The sequence below is a fragment of the Mauremys reevesii genome, linkage group 8 (assembly GCF_016161935.1).
Source record: "Mauremys reevesii isolate NIE-2019 linkage group 8, ASM1616193v1, whole genome shotgun sequence".
NCBI lineage: Eukaryota > Metazoa > Chordata > Testudines > Geoemydidae > Mauremys > Mauremys reevesii.
The window spans coordinates 80,223,802-80,240,250 of record NC_052630.1 but is presented as its reverse complement, the minus strand read 5'-3'; the positions used below and the strand labels follow the sequence as shown (position 1 = coordinate 80,240,250).

Below are 16,449 nucleotides of genomic sequence, written 5' to 3'. Positions count from 1 at the left end.
GATAACTGCAGCATCTCAGATAGCACTATGTAAAAACTGAAAGCAAATATTGACTTTTAAAGACGTCCTCTGTACTACAGGTCTGTCGCATCTTACGTGCATTTAACATGCGCGATTTCAGCTTTACGCGGTTGGCAAAAACAAAAACAAAAATAGAGAAAAATAACAATTTAAATACTGTTTCTGTAGTGCGGGCAATTCTGCCTGCCATTTAACTCAATGTAATTTTGACTATACGCAGTTTTCGCTTTACGCGCTAACCGCGGAACGGAACCCCCGCGTAAGGTCAGACAGACCTGTATTATGAAAAACTAAGTTAAAACGTTCTTAAAACACACTTTCAGTTTACAATTGTAAATGTGTTATTTAAGTTGACAATGGTCATTTAATAAATGTTACCATCATTAGCAAGTTTGGCGTATTTTACAAATATACACACATATTGAAGATTATAAAGATTTTTGAATAAATCTGTTGGAAAAAGTTAGCTGCTTAAGAAAATAATCTGAATTGTTGCTTTCTTCTGTCCAGAAAATGGCATGGCTTTCCTGTGTAGTCTGAAACATTCAGTCTACATGTTGTGACTCAAGATGCAAATGCCAAAAACACCCAGATGTAACATCTCAAAGATTTAGCTGGATTCTATGTAAACTTCCAGAATATGAAGCAGTTCTAAATCAACTGCTATGCCAAAGTTAAAATGTTAACAATATACGGTATCCAGACTGTCCAATGTATATGCTTTGCAGTCCTCTCAACTACATGTGCTCTGCCCCAAGAGATAAACATAAATATACAGCCAGTCGTGAAAAATTTTGAACATAAACATGCTGCAGAGTTCATATATGGAAATATGGATTTAAGAATCACACGTACTTCATCCTAGCTGCAATGCACAACTGGAATCAACTGAGAACTGATCATGGCTACACATTAGAATGGTGCACATCAAGCAGCATTCAAGGAACAATGTGTGTTAATCCTGTGTATTAAAGTTATTGTCCAATAGCACCTTATCATATAAAAAAACCTGAACTAATCCATTTTTAAAGGACATGATTGAAAACCAGTTTTTACCCTAAGACTAAACCTTTGAACTGACCAACCACAAGTTTGCCTTCTAATTTTTGTTTTGTGTTCAAAGCACAATTAACATTAAATGTTTTATTTACATCTTTCAAGCAATTTCTTACCTCAGGCCCAGGAGGACCAGATGGTCCCCGGGGTCCTGGATCTCCGATTTTTCCCTAAAAAAAAATCCAAAAATTATAACTTAGCAAATTAAAACTTTACAAGAAGCAGATTTGTATTAGATTTTTGAAAGCATTTAAAAACATCAAAATATCAAATAAAATGCTTAGCTGGATTTTCAGTTAAATAGGATTAATTTTTATACAGCTTTTTTCTCTATTTAATTAAGTCTAGTTATCCATTACTGGAATTTTTAATGAGTCCCTCTTGCAGCTGCAATAATAAAAACATAAGTCATTTATAGATATTTAATTTTGATATAATTCCTGCCACCACTCATTATTAAATATGTATGTGAGTATTCATATAATTAAAAAATATTTCTTAAACCTGTGTGCATATTATACATACACAAAGGGAATATGAGGGTTACAAAACTAAGTTCATTTAGATACTTTCAATTGGCTTATTTGCCCAACCCTGCACCATTAAAATCAATGGGAGTTTTGCCATTGGTAGCAGGATCTGGTCCAACTACATATCTTGATGGTTCCGCTATACAAGATTTACTTACACACAAATTTTTAAAATTGCATGACCTTATTTTTCTAAATCTTGATCTCCTTTCCCCCATTTCTTTCCCTCTGTTTGTTGCTGCCGCTGAATGCAGTGTGTCTAAAATTTAATGTCACTGAGGTTTGCAAAGTTAAGCATGTGTTTGCTTCCAGAACTTTAATTTAACAAAGTACTTAAACATCTGATTATTTTAAGTTATTCAGCAAAGGGCATAAGCACATGCTTAACTTTACATTTAATGGGACTACCCTCACTGCATAAAGTTAAGCATGTGTGCATAAGTCTTTTGCAAGACCAAGACTCTAGATTATGAGTTCCCCAAGGTAAGGAAAAGTGGCGGTATTTTTTTTTTTATTGCTCTGTAAATTGCCTACTGTATTATGGGTGCTAAATAGGAATACCATCACCATGATTCAAACTGTGCATAGGAAAGCTCCAACTCCACTGACAAGTTCTAGTGACATATTAAGTGGGCTGGTTGTGTTTGCCACTAGGAATTATACAGAAAGTCAGTCTAGTCATGGGGAAAAAAAGAGCAAAAGTCTCAAATTTTTGGTAAGGAGAATTCCAAGACCCAACAGTTGCATTATTACAATCAAAGTATCCTTTATTCTACTGCTGAAACCATTTTAAGTGCTGTCCAGTACCAGCCACTGCAATTGTGCAGCATCAGCAGTGCAAAAAGGCAGGTAAAAGACTGGCAATACTACATCCTCTTCAGCGCTGCTTCCTTGTCACAGTGTCTTCAAAGGCAGAGGGAGCAGCGTTATGGCAGAGTTGTCAAAAAGCAATTCACAAGCACACAGGCTTAATCATAAGCCAGCAGAACTTCTAAGACTGAATTCAAGCCTTACTTTATTTGTATTTTGGGGTAAGTGATTTATTATTATGGTGATGATTAAGTGAGCCCTAAATACCCAAGTGGCCTTCTACACTTCATGGGAAATCTGAACTAGCAGATTAATGACTGAGCACAAAATGCCCTCTTATGGACCAGAATCTGTTCTCAGTCACACCAGTTATATAACTCTCTTGACTCCAACAGCATTAACTCCCAATTTACACCAATGCTAGTGAGATCAGAATTGTTCCCCAAAGCAGTTGGATTGTCTGAATTATACAAACAAGTATCGACCCATGTGCCACATACTGACGTAACCAGAGTAAACAAAATAAGTGTTCAAACCTACAAGAGGCCCTGGCTTTCCTCTGATTCCTGCTGGTCCTGGCAAACCAACAGAACCCTTAAGGGAAAAAAAAGCTATTAAATATTGTGGAAAATTATTTATAAAATTGCCTGTAGTAAAAAACTGGTTATACTTTCCCACTTGTGCAAAATTAATTAAATATCAGCTCAACACTCAGACCAAATTTAAAATCCATTGAGCGGATCTGAATCAAACTCTTACATTCATGTTACAGCAAAATAATTCAGTTAGTTTATGCTATTTTAATTAGTTGTACTGCAATAACAACATACCAGTTTAGAATTTTTATAAAAACAATCCTTTGGGTAATTTAGGAGTTATGGATTACCTACCAAAGACTCCTTTACTCAAATAGGTATGAAAAGCTTGTTTATTAACCATTTTCATTATATCCCAGGGCATTGGCCCTGCTTTGAGCAGGGGATTGGACTAGATGGCCTTCCGAGGTCCCTTCCAACCCTGATATTCTATGATTCTGGGCTGTCTGATAACACATTTTTGCCTGGCTGCTGACCACAGTTTTCAGGTTTTTTGGGTCAGATAAAACTTTAGGCTCCACCCCAGGAGGCTCCTTGGCTTCTGTTGCAAATGACCTGTATAACAAGCTCTCAGTGAGTTTTGGTGGGAATTAGACTGCTCTGTCCTCCCTCTTCTTACAGCATGTTTTCTGACATGCCTAAGTGCAAACATGGCAGCCAGAATTTGACCCATACATTTTACATGCCTTTGATCATTATTTTCATAAATAAATAAATTAAAATAATGGTACAGAAAATAAAATAGTGCTGGGGTATTCAACTGATATCGCTGAATTCCATTTGAGTGTACATTACTTGCTGCAATTTAAAAGAAGAAAAGGCCATAGGGATTATTAGACCAGAAGATATGCCAAAAGAGTGCTGTCTTAATTTACCTTGTCTCCTGGATAGCCCAGCTCTCCCGGTTCTCCTGCAATGCCTTGTTCACCCTAAACAACATATTATTTTAAACAGACATATATATGCAGCTTAAACGGTGTATTTTTCAGACTCACAAAAGCAGAAAGATTTAAATCAATGTTCAGTATTTAAAACTATAACATGGTTTTTTGAAGGACAGAGCATGGTGAACCACTGTACAACCCAATCCTGCAAACATCACTAACACAGCGCTTGACAGCACTATTCATGGTAGTCAGCACTATGCCCCGTAGTGTTTGTAGAATCACACCCTCAGTTTGCAATAGCTTGATAAAAAGAAAACAAAAGAGGAAAAAAATGAAAAAGGGATGCTTTGCAAAACAGAGGTGAGAAAGACTGTCTACATGTAATATATCTCTATGAGAATGGAAATATTTAGATCACCTTATCACCTTTCATTCCTGGCTGCCCCATACTCCCTGGAAGACCCTATTAAAAATTAAAAAACAAACAAACAATGTTTGACTATTATTTGAAAAATAGTCAAGGCAATTGGCAAATGGTAAAGTGAGTTCTGCTTAATGCCATACCAGAGGCCCAGGAATTCCAGAAGGTCCACTCGGTCCCACAGGCCCAACAACACCCTAAACAACAGAAAATAAGATGACTGCATTAAACTTTTCCTTACAGGGGAACTGCTTCCTGAATGATTCAGGGAACTGGAAATGCCATAAAGTATCTTTTGCCTCTATATTATTGGTTGCATTTCAGCCCAGGTTGGCAGTGACTGAAAGTGTTTTCATCTGTTTGCTGTTTGGAGATGCAAATCCAGGTACTCATGGACAAGTATCCAGATCACAAAACCTCCACCATTACTAGCATCCTCTATCTCAGCAGAAGCACCATGAACTAAACTACCCTCTCATTCCTAAATGTCATCCACACAGAAGAGGATAGATGCATATCTGGTGGGGGAGTGTGAGAAAGCTTGCACTTGTATTGTAACTGCAGTCTGTAACTTCATTCCATGCTAGGACTGCCAAATCCAGCCCTTTTCTGTCAGCACCAAATTTTATTTAAATGAATTATTCTGCTTTGAAATGTGACACTTGTAAAGGAATCTCAGTGATTTCCATATCAAGTATACCCAATATACAATGAAAAGATGCATTTTTCCTAAGTACCGGCTGGGCACATTTAGCCTAAACTCTAGCAGCCAAGCTGGGTTCTTTCATTCTCATGCATCTTCACCAGTAAATAAAGGCTAACTATATCAAATTAATTACTAGACTACTCCTCTAGGTGATTTAAACTTGCACTTCCACTACTAGATGCTGCAAGAGAAGAAACAGAGAAAAAATTAAAGGTAAAACTAAAAGAATCAACAGTATATTCATGCATGATGGTTAGATGAACATGAGAAATGATTTGATAATGGCTACAACCATCAATACAGGGGAAAATGCTTTTCTGCTTCCTGCCATTGATTCTACAATTTGAAAATAAAATGGCAAAATGGTGTGTCCCAGTTGCTGTAGATGCCATCCAAGAATGCAAAGAAAAGTATGAGGATGAGGTCTTTCATCATTTGCTGAGATAACAGAAATAGCAGAGAAGATGAGAGAGCTTCCCAGGTGCAGCCTCCTGCACTTCTGATATATTCAGTACTTAAAACAGCCCTATAACACATTTTGAAAGTTCAAAAATCCTTCTGCAGCCACCAACAGCCTCACGGTTAGTTGACTGAAAAAGGAAGATTGACGACTCAGCTTCCCAATGATGCCTGCCTGGTAAAATTATCAGGAAAACTGTCTCTCTACCTCTGCATCCAGCTTCCATGAGTGCTTAGAAGTGTTGCTTTGCCATGGTCGCTGCTGCCAAGAGGACTGAGTTCTTGATTAAAATGTGCTGCTTTTGCTGTGGATATTGCATCAAGGCAAACTAATTTAAGCTGCCTTAGTGGTCCTATAAATATTCATTGAGAATAAGAAAGGCATTGACTGAAAAAGGAGAATTTCACACAAGGGATTCTGCAGAGAGACATCACATTTTCCAAAGCAACAGAAGGAGGTTTCAGATGGGTTTGACAGATTACAGTTTGATGACACTAATGTCACAGACTCCACGGGAATCTGGCTTGACCTAGTTAACAGCAAAGAACTAGAACTACACAAAAATATAACAGAAAAATTATTCAGAGAAACTATGGACCCTTTGCATTATTTAGGTACCATGACTGATCCCAAATACAAAGCTTATAGATTGAGTCTAGAACAGGAAAAAGTAGAAACAGTCTGATGCAATTTAAAACTGAATTCCTTCCTACTCTTCTAGCACTTAAAATTGAAGATACAGTTTCTCCAACAACAATATATTTGTGAAGGAGATTGTCTCAGTTTGTTGTACCAAGATGGTGTGAACCTGTGGAAATAAAATCACAGGTAATAGAACTGAATTAATAATTTTGTCATTTTTTTAAAATTGCCAGCATCAATTGAGTGTGTATCAGCACTTACTGGTTGGTTTGGCTGAAACATCATAATAGGCGCTGAATGAGCAAACAGCATATCAATATCAGGCAAAATAAAAGAGAAGTTTAATTACACAGTGGAGAGATGACTCTATTGTGTTCATTTGTTTTACCTACAGAAATGCAAGCTTTTCATTTAAGACAACACATGCACCTTGTGATGCTTGAAGAATAAACATGGTTGGGTCATTACACTAATTGGATCTATTTCCCCATGTTAAGTTCTCCTCACACTATCTATGGGTCATTTCGATTATCGCTTCAAAGGTTTTTTATCTCCTGCTGCTGATAGCTCATCTCAATTGATTGGCCTCTTAGTTGGTATGGGTACTTCCACCTTTTCATGTTCTCTGTATGTATAAATATCTTCTGGCTGTGTGTTCCATTCTATGCATCCGAAGAAGTGAGCTGTAGCCCACGAAAGCTTATGCTGAAATAAACGTGTTAGTCTCTAAGGTGCCACAAGTACTCCTGTTCTTTTTGAGGATACAGACTAACACAGCTGCTACTCTGAAACCATACTTATTATGTGAATCACCTAGTATGTGATTCACATGGTTTATTTCACATAAAACATTCACTGTGTTTTGGGTTTTTTTTAAAATGTTGGGGAAATATTATAACAGTCCTAGTCAGTGTCACATATGCAGACCAACTGTCTTCAAATTACACCATCAGTGACATATGCAACCTCATTGACATCAGTAGGTTTGCATAGGCATAGCTGAATGGAACTTCATAAAGAGTTCTGATGGGGATGCACAAGTAGGCATAAAAACTCACTCCTGGTGTGTTGGCTCCAGAGAGCTAACAGAAGTGAAAAAGCAAATACAAACTTATTTTTGTCAGCAGATAAGACTCTATATACATCTGTTAAACTGTTACTTTTCAGACACAACCACACCTTAAGACTGAAGAAATATATACACTAGGGCAGGTCTTCACTACCCGCTGGATCGGGTAGACGTGAATAAATCGATCCCCGAATGTGCTCCCCATCGACTCCGGAACTCCAGCTTGCGAAACGAGGAAGAGGAGTCGATGGGGGAGTGGCAGCGGTCGACTCGCCGCCATCCTCACGGCCAGGTAAGTCGACCTAAGATACGCCGACTTCAGCTATGCTATACATAAGCCCAGTGTAGACCAGGGCTTATATATAATTGCAATTTTTCCCATTAGAATAGTGCTTGTAATGCTCTAATCATTGATAGCCAACATTTATGTGTTTCGTGAGAAAGAATGAGGAACGTATGCTTCTATCTCATTACTAAAAGGTTGAAAATGAGAAAAATTCAGTTTCCAGAATGTTGAGTATAAAACTATATGTGATATGAGGGAGGAAAAGAGTAATTTGTCCCAGCTTGTTAAAAAAAAAAAGATATGTTAATTCATCATTTTTGTTATTTCTGAATAGAAAAGCTGTACTCTGATAATTACAGTAGCAAGTTTACTCAAAGTCTACATCTTTAAAAGGCTCATGGCCTTATAATTCATGACAGACGGAATCATGCAGACAACCAGAATTTGGTACTTGGCAATAGTTTTGACACTTCCAAAGAAACAATAGCAGGAAGTGTTTACAAATGTCTTGAAATCAACTCTCCCCAGCTGCTTGCTTTACCATCACTTCTATGAACAAACAAAATAATGTACATAGTTCTCATCTTGCACATACTGTAATTAGATTAAACACATTACTTGAACTATTACTGTCAGCTTCAGCTAGAATTAATGTTGCACTGGTATCTGCTGTACTACATTGCATCACGTCCCGACATAATGTAATATAACAAACATTAAATGCCTTTGGACAAATGCTCAGGTCTTTATTTTTTAACTCAGTCCTCAAAGCAAATGGGAGTATGCCTGAACAGAGTCCGAGTTAAAAAGTGAGGGTCAGATGGCAACCTTTAAGCCACAAATTACATTCAGGGTGTGGGTGCAGTATAGCGAGGGGCCATGCTATAGAGGGAACCCCAGGAGGAGAGTCAGCCTTCTACCATCCCTTTAAAGGAGCACAGTCTCTTGTAAATACACCTTCAAAAAACAAACTGTAACCTTGAGGATTCCCTGTGCTACTAAGAGCACCTTGAAATACAGCACAGAGACTTGATATTGAGGTATACAGCAATGAGCTTTATGCCAGCACTGCCTGACTATCCACACAGCACCAACTATGACAGATCTCAAAGTTCTTTCCCATAATGCACTGAGCTTATTTAAAAGCCTGCAATAGATTCCCCTGGGGCCATCTGTGCTAAAGCTGTTCCAAAGCCCTGTTCAGAAATCCAGAGGGAATGTCACCACCTGAGGCCTGTTATCTACCTGGGAGGATTAACCTTCAAAAGAAGCAGATTTTCCAACACAGCCCTGGCTCAAATTTCTGTTGGAGGAAGGTAGCTTTGAAATCCACCAAAATGTTCACAGGATCCTATCCAGCTGCAATGGGGATGCATCACATCACTTCCCTTCCCACTACCTTGACTAGTCCATTACCTTTTGGGGAAGCAATAGCTCCCTATCATAAGCAGGGTATTGCACATATGTTTTGTCTGCACATTTGCCACACACAAGATGAAACTCAATGGAGACCATGGTTTGGTTTTCAGATTTGGCTATTTTTAAATCTGTAAACACTTTCACAGCTTTTCAACATATTTGCATTAACTGTAAACACACACGTAAACATACGTACGTGTCCAGTGATCAAAGAAACTTCCTATGCCACGAAAATCTCAAATCCTGGAAAGCTACCTTCTCGGGGGGAGCAGTAGGGGAAACAGGGGCTTTGCAACACACTCTGAAGGTCGAATTCTGGCTCTGTTGGACTAGTAGAGTGCATTGCAGAGTCAAGGATCCCCACTCAGAAGGTCCAGCCCCAAACGCTCAACCTTTCAGATCTGGAGACTCTTAGCAAGAGCACTTTAGCTGATCTCACCTGCGCAGAGAGAGGCAGGTCCCGATCCTAAGGCCTCTGTACTTTTAGTGAGCGTCAGTTTCATGAATATAGAGCACACCTACCTGAATGCCCCTTTATACTGCCGGAGCTGTGCAAAAGGGCCTTAGTGCAAATAAGGATTAGGCCCACAGTATTTACAAGAGCCAGTCCTCAAATCACTTACGGCCTTGGAGAGCAAAAATCAAATTACACCATCAATTTAGTTTTGCTAACAACCACTAGTCTGAATAGATCACCTTAGACTAGATTATATGTAGTAGTCCACATGTGGATATTTTCCCTCTCTCTACTCATTCCAGCAGCTGAAAAAAAAAGCAGCTGTTAACGTAGAAATGCTAGTTTAAGTATTTTCTATCAAAACTTGTCTTGCTTTCACTGATAGTAATTTAGAAGCACAGGTTTTAATTATTTATTTATTTAGCACAGTAGAATACATACCCTGTATACCCGACGTTTTGGAAGCATGCAAATCATTCCAGCTGTAAGACTGAGTTTGGAAGCTTTGGCAGTCTTGCTGCACTACATTTGTATCACAACATCAGCCCAGAAGAGCCTGAGTTTCTGAAGCCCATATCCAGAGCATGGATAGCAGGAGAGGGAAAGCCACACCAAGAGGCATCACATGAAAACAAACCTTATGCTACTGGAGCCCCACTCCAGAACATGGTCAGGATAAGGCCAAGTAGATGAAGCTGCTATCCCCTATCTACTGGGAATGGGCTCCCAAATTCAGGGGCTTTTCTTACCTACCCAAGTAGCCATGCCTCTCCTGCTAGCCATACTCCACCCACCCATGGAGCACATGCTTTCTGGTTTGGTGTCACAATACAGTAGCAATTATCTTATGACAAACATCACCATATCACCACTAGAGCCAGTTGCAAATGAACAACAAAAAATGTTGAAAATGTTGACCATCACTCAACCATTTTTCACCAAAATCTTGCAATTTAAATTAGCTCTAAATATAAGGCTCCATGCTGGGCACAGAGATGCACCCACACAGATGTAGTTGCAGGGTCAGGGCCAGACTTCAGGTAAGATGAAATTTACCAAACATTATCACGTAGAATGTGACAGATTTACTGTTCTGAGAGGGTCCTGTACCCTGGAAACCATGAAATCCCACTAAATTAGCTTATCATCACATTACTGTTTGTGTTGGTTTAATTAGGTTAAACATTTTAAAAATTGTTATTGCTTTTTTAACAGCAATATAATAGTACAATGCTTAATAAGATTACATTATTGGCAAGGGAAGGACAAACAAAAAGAAGATAAGAATAGAGGTCAGGAAATGGAAGATTAAATGAGACCCTGTGTGATGGGGTGTGATGAACAGAAGCTTTCACATTATTTGGCTCACCCTGTGCCTACACTGTTCCCCTACCAGCTTTCCATATGACTGTTTGGGGAAGATCACATTTTCTTTGTATTCAAACCGTTACTCTTCCAGCTTTGCCTCTTCAAAGTCAAAGTTTAATTTCTCTATGAGGCACCCATCACTGACTGCCCCAAATAACAGTTCTGAGATTCAATTAAATTGGTGATTTTACCAAAAGCAAGACAGAGAAAAAGTGTAAAATTAAAGGTAGTACTAGGCTAATATACTTCTAAAAATATTGCTAGGCAGGCAGAAATGTTCATTTTGTAAAGTAAGAATCTATTATCCAGATCCAGAAATGGCAGAATCTTTGGTGATTGATCCACAGCTCAAAAACCGTTTCACAGCTTCTGAATCCAATTTTACAACCTTCACCCTCACTGTCCTCCGAACGCATCTATTAACGAAAGCCTTCTCACTTAAACATCTCTGTTTTCTCACTTCTATATTCATGGTGACAGGATGCTTATTACATCCCATTTTTACTGGTCCACTAAGGAAAATATAACTGCACAAACTCATTCATTCTCAGCTAGGAGATTTGTTCCTAGCAGCATTAGATGAGTATTAATGGAAACACCAATTCCAACCTATCTTTTCAGATACATGTCTCTCTATCAAGGAAATCTGAGTGTCCTACCCTCAAGTACAGTATACGCATCCATTAGTGGCTCTTCAATCTTTTTAAACAACCCTTAATTAACAGCTTGAGTCAGACCTGGCAAATTTCTAGCAGCTCTGGGCCACAGAAGTTACTTCCCAATAAGTAAATTACGGTTTCTTAATTAGACACATACAGATTGATATACTTGTTAGAGTCTTTAAAGAAAATTTCCAGATGAGGCCAAGGTAAGGAAGAGAACAGCTAATTGTAATCCAAATGAAGTTCCTAATACTGTTAACACTTAAGCACATGAGTAACTTTACTCCCAGGAGTGATCCAATGGACTCAAATGGGACAATTCATGTGAGTAAAATTATCCATATGTAAGTGTTTTCATGACCAGGCTCCGACTCCACAATGGATTTATCTAGCAAGAAAATGTGTCTTGTCTGGGCTAATGCAACAACAAAAAATCAATAAAGGATAACTTACTTTTAAAGGATTTTTTATTTTATATTATAAACAACACAATAGCATTTAAAGAATATAACAACACTGGGACTCAACTATATCCTACTTCAAATGAAAGTGCACATGACCCCTACTGAGAAGAAACAAAAATACCGATTAATACTGGAAGCAATCAGAGCTTTCCTAACTAAAACTGTTAACATGCCACATTCCCCCACATAGTTATGTACCAATAATATACCTGGATCCTATCCGAGCTGATGGCAGGATTCGAACCCAAGTCCTTCACTGTTAAAAAGCATTAGATGCTATTTCTTGAGCTAGCAGTTCTCAAACTGCATTGTACCGCGACCCACTTCTGACAACAAAACTTTCTGCATAACCTCAGGAGGGGAGACCGAAGACTGAGCCTGCCTGAGCCCTGCCACCCTGGGCAGGGAGGCTAAAGCCAAAGCCTGAGCCCCACTTCCCTGGGTGGGGTGCGGGGCGGGGTGGGGGGACAAAGCCCAAGGGCATCAGCCCTGGGCTGGGGGCTTGTAACCTGAGCCACGTTGCCCAGGACTGAAGCCGAAGCCTGGCCCCACTGCCCAGGGCATCAGCCCTCAGGCTTCAGCCCTGGGCATCAGGGCTCGGACTTTGGCTTTGGCCTCGAGCAGTGAGGCTTGGGCTTTGGCACCAGGCACCAGCAAGTCTCATGCCACTTTGGGGTCCCAACCCACAGTTTGAGAACCGCTGAAGGAATAAGTACATTAGCTGAAAGCATAACCTCTTGTGTGGGCCAGCTACTAGAGGAGGACAAAGACATAAGAACGGCCACACTGGGTCAGACCAAAGGTCCATCTAGCCTAGTATCCTGTCTTCCGACAGTGACCAGTGCCAGGCGCCCCAGAGGGGATGAACAGAACAGGGAATCATCAAGTGATCCATCCCCTGTCGCTCATTCCCAGCTTCTAGCAAACAGAGGCTAGGGACACCATCCCTGCCCATCCTGGCTCATAGCCACTGATGGACCTATCCTCCATGAATTTATCTAGTTCTTTTTTGAACCCTGTTATAGTCTTGGCCTTCAGAACATAGTTCTCTTACTATGTTTTTTAATTTGGGGGTATACATTTAAGTTGAACCTCTATTATGGTGTCTTTAAAAAGTTTCCATTCAGCTTGCAGGGATTTTACTTTTGGTGCTGTAGCTTTTAATTTCAGTTTAATTAACCTCTTCATTTTTGTGTTGCTCCCCTTTCTGAAATGAAATGCTACAGTACTGGGCCACTGTAGTGTTTTCCCCACCACAGGGATGTCAAATTTAATTATATTATGGTCACTATTATCAAGCAGTCCAGCTATATTCACCTCTTGGACCTGATCCTGTGCTCCACTTAGGACTAAATCAAGAATTGCCTCTCCTCTTGTAGGTTCCAGAACAAGCTGCTCCAAGAAGCAGTCATTTAAGGTGTCAAGAAACTTTATGTCTGCATGCCTTCCTGAGGTGATATGTACCCAGTCAATATGGGGATAGCTGAAATCCCCCATTATTATTGAGTTGTTTATTTTAATAGCCTCTGCGCATGGAACTGGAAGCATTTCAGAGAATGCTACCATGGAGATCCTGGACTTTAATCTCTTACCTAGCAGCCTAAATTTGGCCTCCAGGGTCTCTCTCTCTCCTATCCTTCCCTATGTCATTGGACGCATGCTTCCTTGATGGGGTTACATATGTATAACTAGGATTTGACCATATCTGCATTATATGCATTATCATCGGCAATGCAGCTTAGTTTTCATCTGGTCATCCAGGTGATGACTTATTGTAAAAAGTCATTTACTAATAGCATATATAGAAATAGAACATTTTGAGGGGGACACAGGAAACAGCACTGTGAGATTCTGCTTTTAGACATATGTAAGGCATGTTTAGTTTTGAGAAATGAAGACTGAAATGGGAACCTGATAACAGTCCAAATACATCGAGGGCTGTTATAAAGAGGACCGTGATCAATTGTCTTCCATATCCACTGAAGGTAGGACAAGAAGTAATTGGCTAGAAATGCAGCCAAGGCAATTATTATTATTATTATTTTTAGCTATTAGGAAAAGGTTTCTAACTATATGGATAGGGAAACACTGGAACAGATTACTAAGAGAGGTTGTGGAATCTCCATCATTGAAGATTTTTAAAAACAGGTTAGACAAATATCTGTCAGGGATGGGCTAGGTCCTGACTCAGTATAGGGGGGTGGAATAGGTCAGTTTTTGTCACCCTTTTCAGACGTATGATCTTTCTTGCGCTCCCCCCCCATGTTACACCTCACGTCAAAATTACTTGCTTACAAAATCAGACATAAAATACAAATGTGTCACAGCACACTAGTACTGAAGCATTACTTACTTTCTCATTTTTCCATATAATTTATAAAATCAATTGGAATATAAATATTGTACTTACATTTCAGTGTATTGTATATCGAGCAGTATAAACAAGTACCTGTCTGTATGAAATTTTAGTTTGTACTGACTTCACTAGTGCATTTTCTGTAGCTTGTTGTAAAACTAGGCAAATATCTAGATGGGTTGATGTACCCCTCTGGAGACCTCTGCATACCCTCAGGTGTACCCCTGGTTGAGAACCATTGGAATAGGTGACCTCTCAAGGCCCAGCCCAGCCCTATATTTCTATGATTCTATATCATTTCTATGATTCTATATTGCCCTGAACACAATGGATTGACAACCGCAATGAAGTTGGACTATACATCTTAACTATATTGTATAAAATATTGCACCTAACAGCAAAGTCAAAATGAATTAGAGGGAATAAACTGGCAAGCTGAGCTGTTTAAAAAAAAGTTCTGATCTGCTGAGACTGGGTTTGTGTTATGAAGTATACAAATGTTCAAACTCGAATGATGGAAGAGCAATGTTGTAAAATTATTTTATTAGAATGACCAGAGCAGTTTATTAAAATAAGGTTAGATTTAAATAACAACCCCAGAATCTCTTCGTTTTGAGATTTATTATTAGGATTCTGGACACAGAGACAAAATGTAAACATTTTAAAGAAGTTCAAATAAATGGGAAAAAGTTCTACTCACTCTCAGCCCAGGAAATCCAGGAGGCCCAATGCCACCAACAGCTCCCTTTAAAGAAAAAGTGAATATGGAACAATCAGAACTTTTTTAATACACCCCCACTATTTTAATACACCCCCACAGGTGATCAAAGATGAGCTGCAAAGAAAAAGAAATTGGAATTCTGACTTCTCTCTGATGTATAAATAGGGCCTGAAAGATGACTGACTAACATTATGCACAAAGAATGTATGTGCTAAAAGCCCCTTTATCAAGGTAAGAGAACCCATAATAAACATGACGTGAGAAATGAAATCCTGCCTTTAAAACCAGGGAAGACCAGACTTGATATTCCTGCTATTTTAAGGGGGGAAAACAAAAGTTGGAATGGGAAACTATTTTTTTTGTTTTGTGGGGGGGAGACACAGCTTGTCAGGCTCCTTTTATCTATAACAAGGAAGCCAAAAAAGGCCCAAGCTCCATTTAAGAATGAATTTCTTTGCAGACTGCCCTGAAAGGCAATGCTCTCTTTATGGGCAATTGTTAATGTATATCTAAAGCTGATTCCAGTTTTCGTGCACATCTGAAGTTAACAGAGAGTTCATTATAATTATTCCTTCTTTCCCAGCTGGAGAATATTTTTAATAAGTTTCAGAAAATAAATTACTTCAAACTTTTTTAGCAGTTTTAACAAGCTACTGGCTCTTTCCTACCCAAATTAAACTCTATGGCTGCAGAATCTCAAAGGTGCTATGAACCTTATGGGTTACCCAGCCTCAAAGACTGCAATCTCTATGCTCTCCCCCTTTAGCCACCCAGGTCTGCCTCCTTCCAGGCTCAGACTCTATGCAGCTGAATTACCATATGGGCAGCCAGGTGATAGAAATATGTCAGGGGCTCAGTGAATCCCTCCACATCCTAATGTTGGAGGTGGGGAGTATGAAAGCAAATCTGGGCCCACTGTGAAGCTATTGTTTGGGCTTTCCAGCTGTGAGACCAAAACATTTAAAAGGTAACTTCCTCCTTCTCTGCCAGCCACCCATCCACCAGCCCCAAACTCCTCTGCCGTACCAGCTGGGAGGGTTCTATTCTGCATGGGCTGTGGATGGGGAATGTAACATGTACACGATTAAGGGCTAGGGAGGGAAGCATGAAAACAGGGATGGAATAATCCTGGTAAACAGAAGCAGGCTGGGATGTGGAGAGTATGATTTGTCCCAGCCAGAGCTGAGATAACGGGGGAGACTTCCTGAGTCTCCAGGGACTTCTAGCTCTTATCACCACAGAACTCCCAGGCAGCATGCAGTAGCTCCTGCTCCACATCATCAGCTCTAGAGTACGCTCAGTGAATATCACATTATATTTGCAACCTGACCTCCAGCCCCCTGCAGCTGCAGACTTGGCACCTTGCCTGAACCAGCCCTGCAGGGTGGGTTTTTCGCTGGCTATTTGAGGAGGCTGTGATAGCAGCAGCTGTCTTGCTAGATCAGAAGAAACTCATTTTCAAATGTGTGGTGCTAAAATGCAGTTCTTTGTAATGTTTAAGTCTGTAATTTAGGACCT

At 39.6% G+C, this 16,449-nt stretch overlaps 1 protein-coding gene across 1 annotated transcript in view; it reads right to left on the bottom strand.

Moving 5' to 3' along the window:
* The window catches only part of COL24A1 (collagen type XXIV alpha 1 chain), a 246,219-nt gene that overhangs the window by 142,428 nt on the left and 87,342 nt on the right, over positions 1-16,449 (bottom strand). The window contains exons 14-19 of the mRNA XM_039484094.1: positions 14,911-14,955; positions 4,465-4,518; positions 4,319-4,363; positions 3,889-3,942; positions 2,958-3,011; positions 1,194-1,247 (exon numbers count right to left, since the gene is read on the bottom strand). Coding sequence (XP_039340028.1) covers positions 1,194-1,247; positions 2,958-3,011; positions 3,889-3,942; positions 4,319-4,363; positions 4,465-4,518; positions 14,911-14,955 — 306 coding nt within the window. The remainder of the gene's footprint in view (positions 1-1,193; positions 1,248-2,957; positions 3,012-3,888; positions 3,943-4,318; positions 4,364-4,464; positions 4,519-14,910; positions 14,956-16,449) is intronic.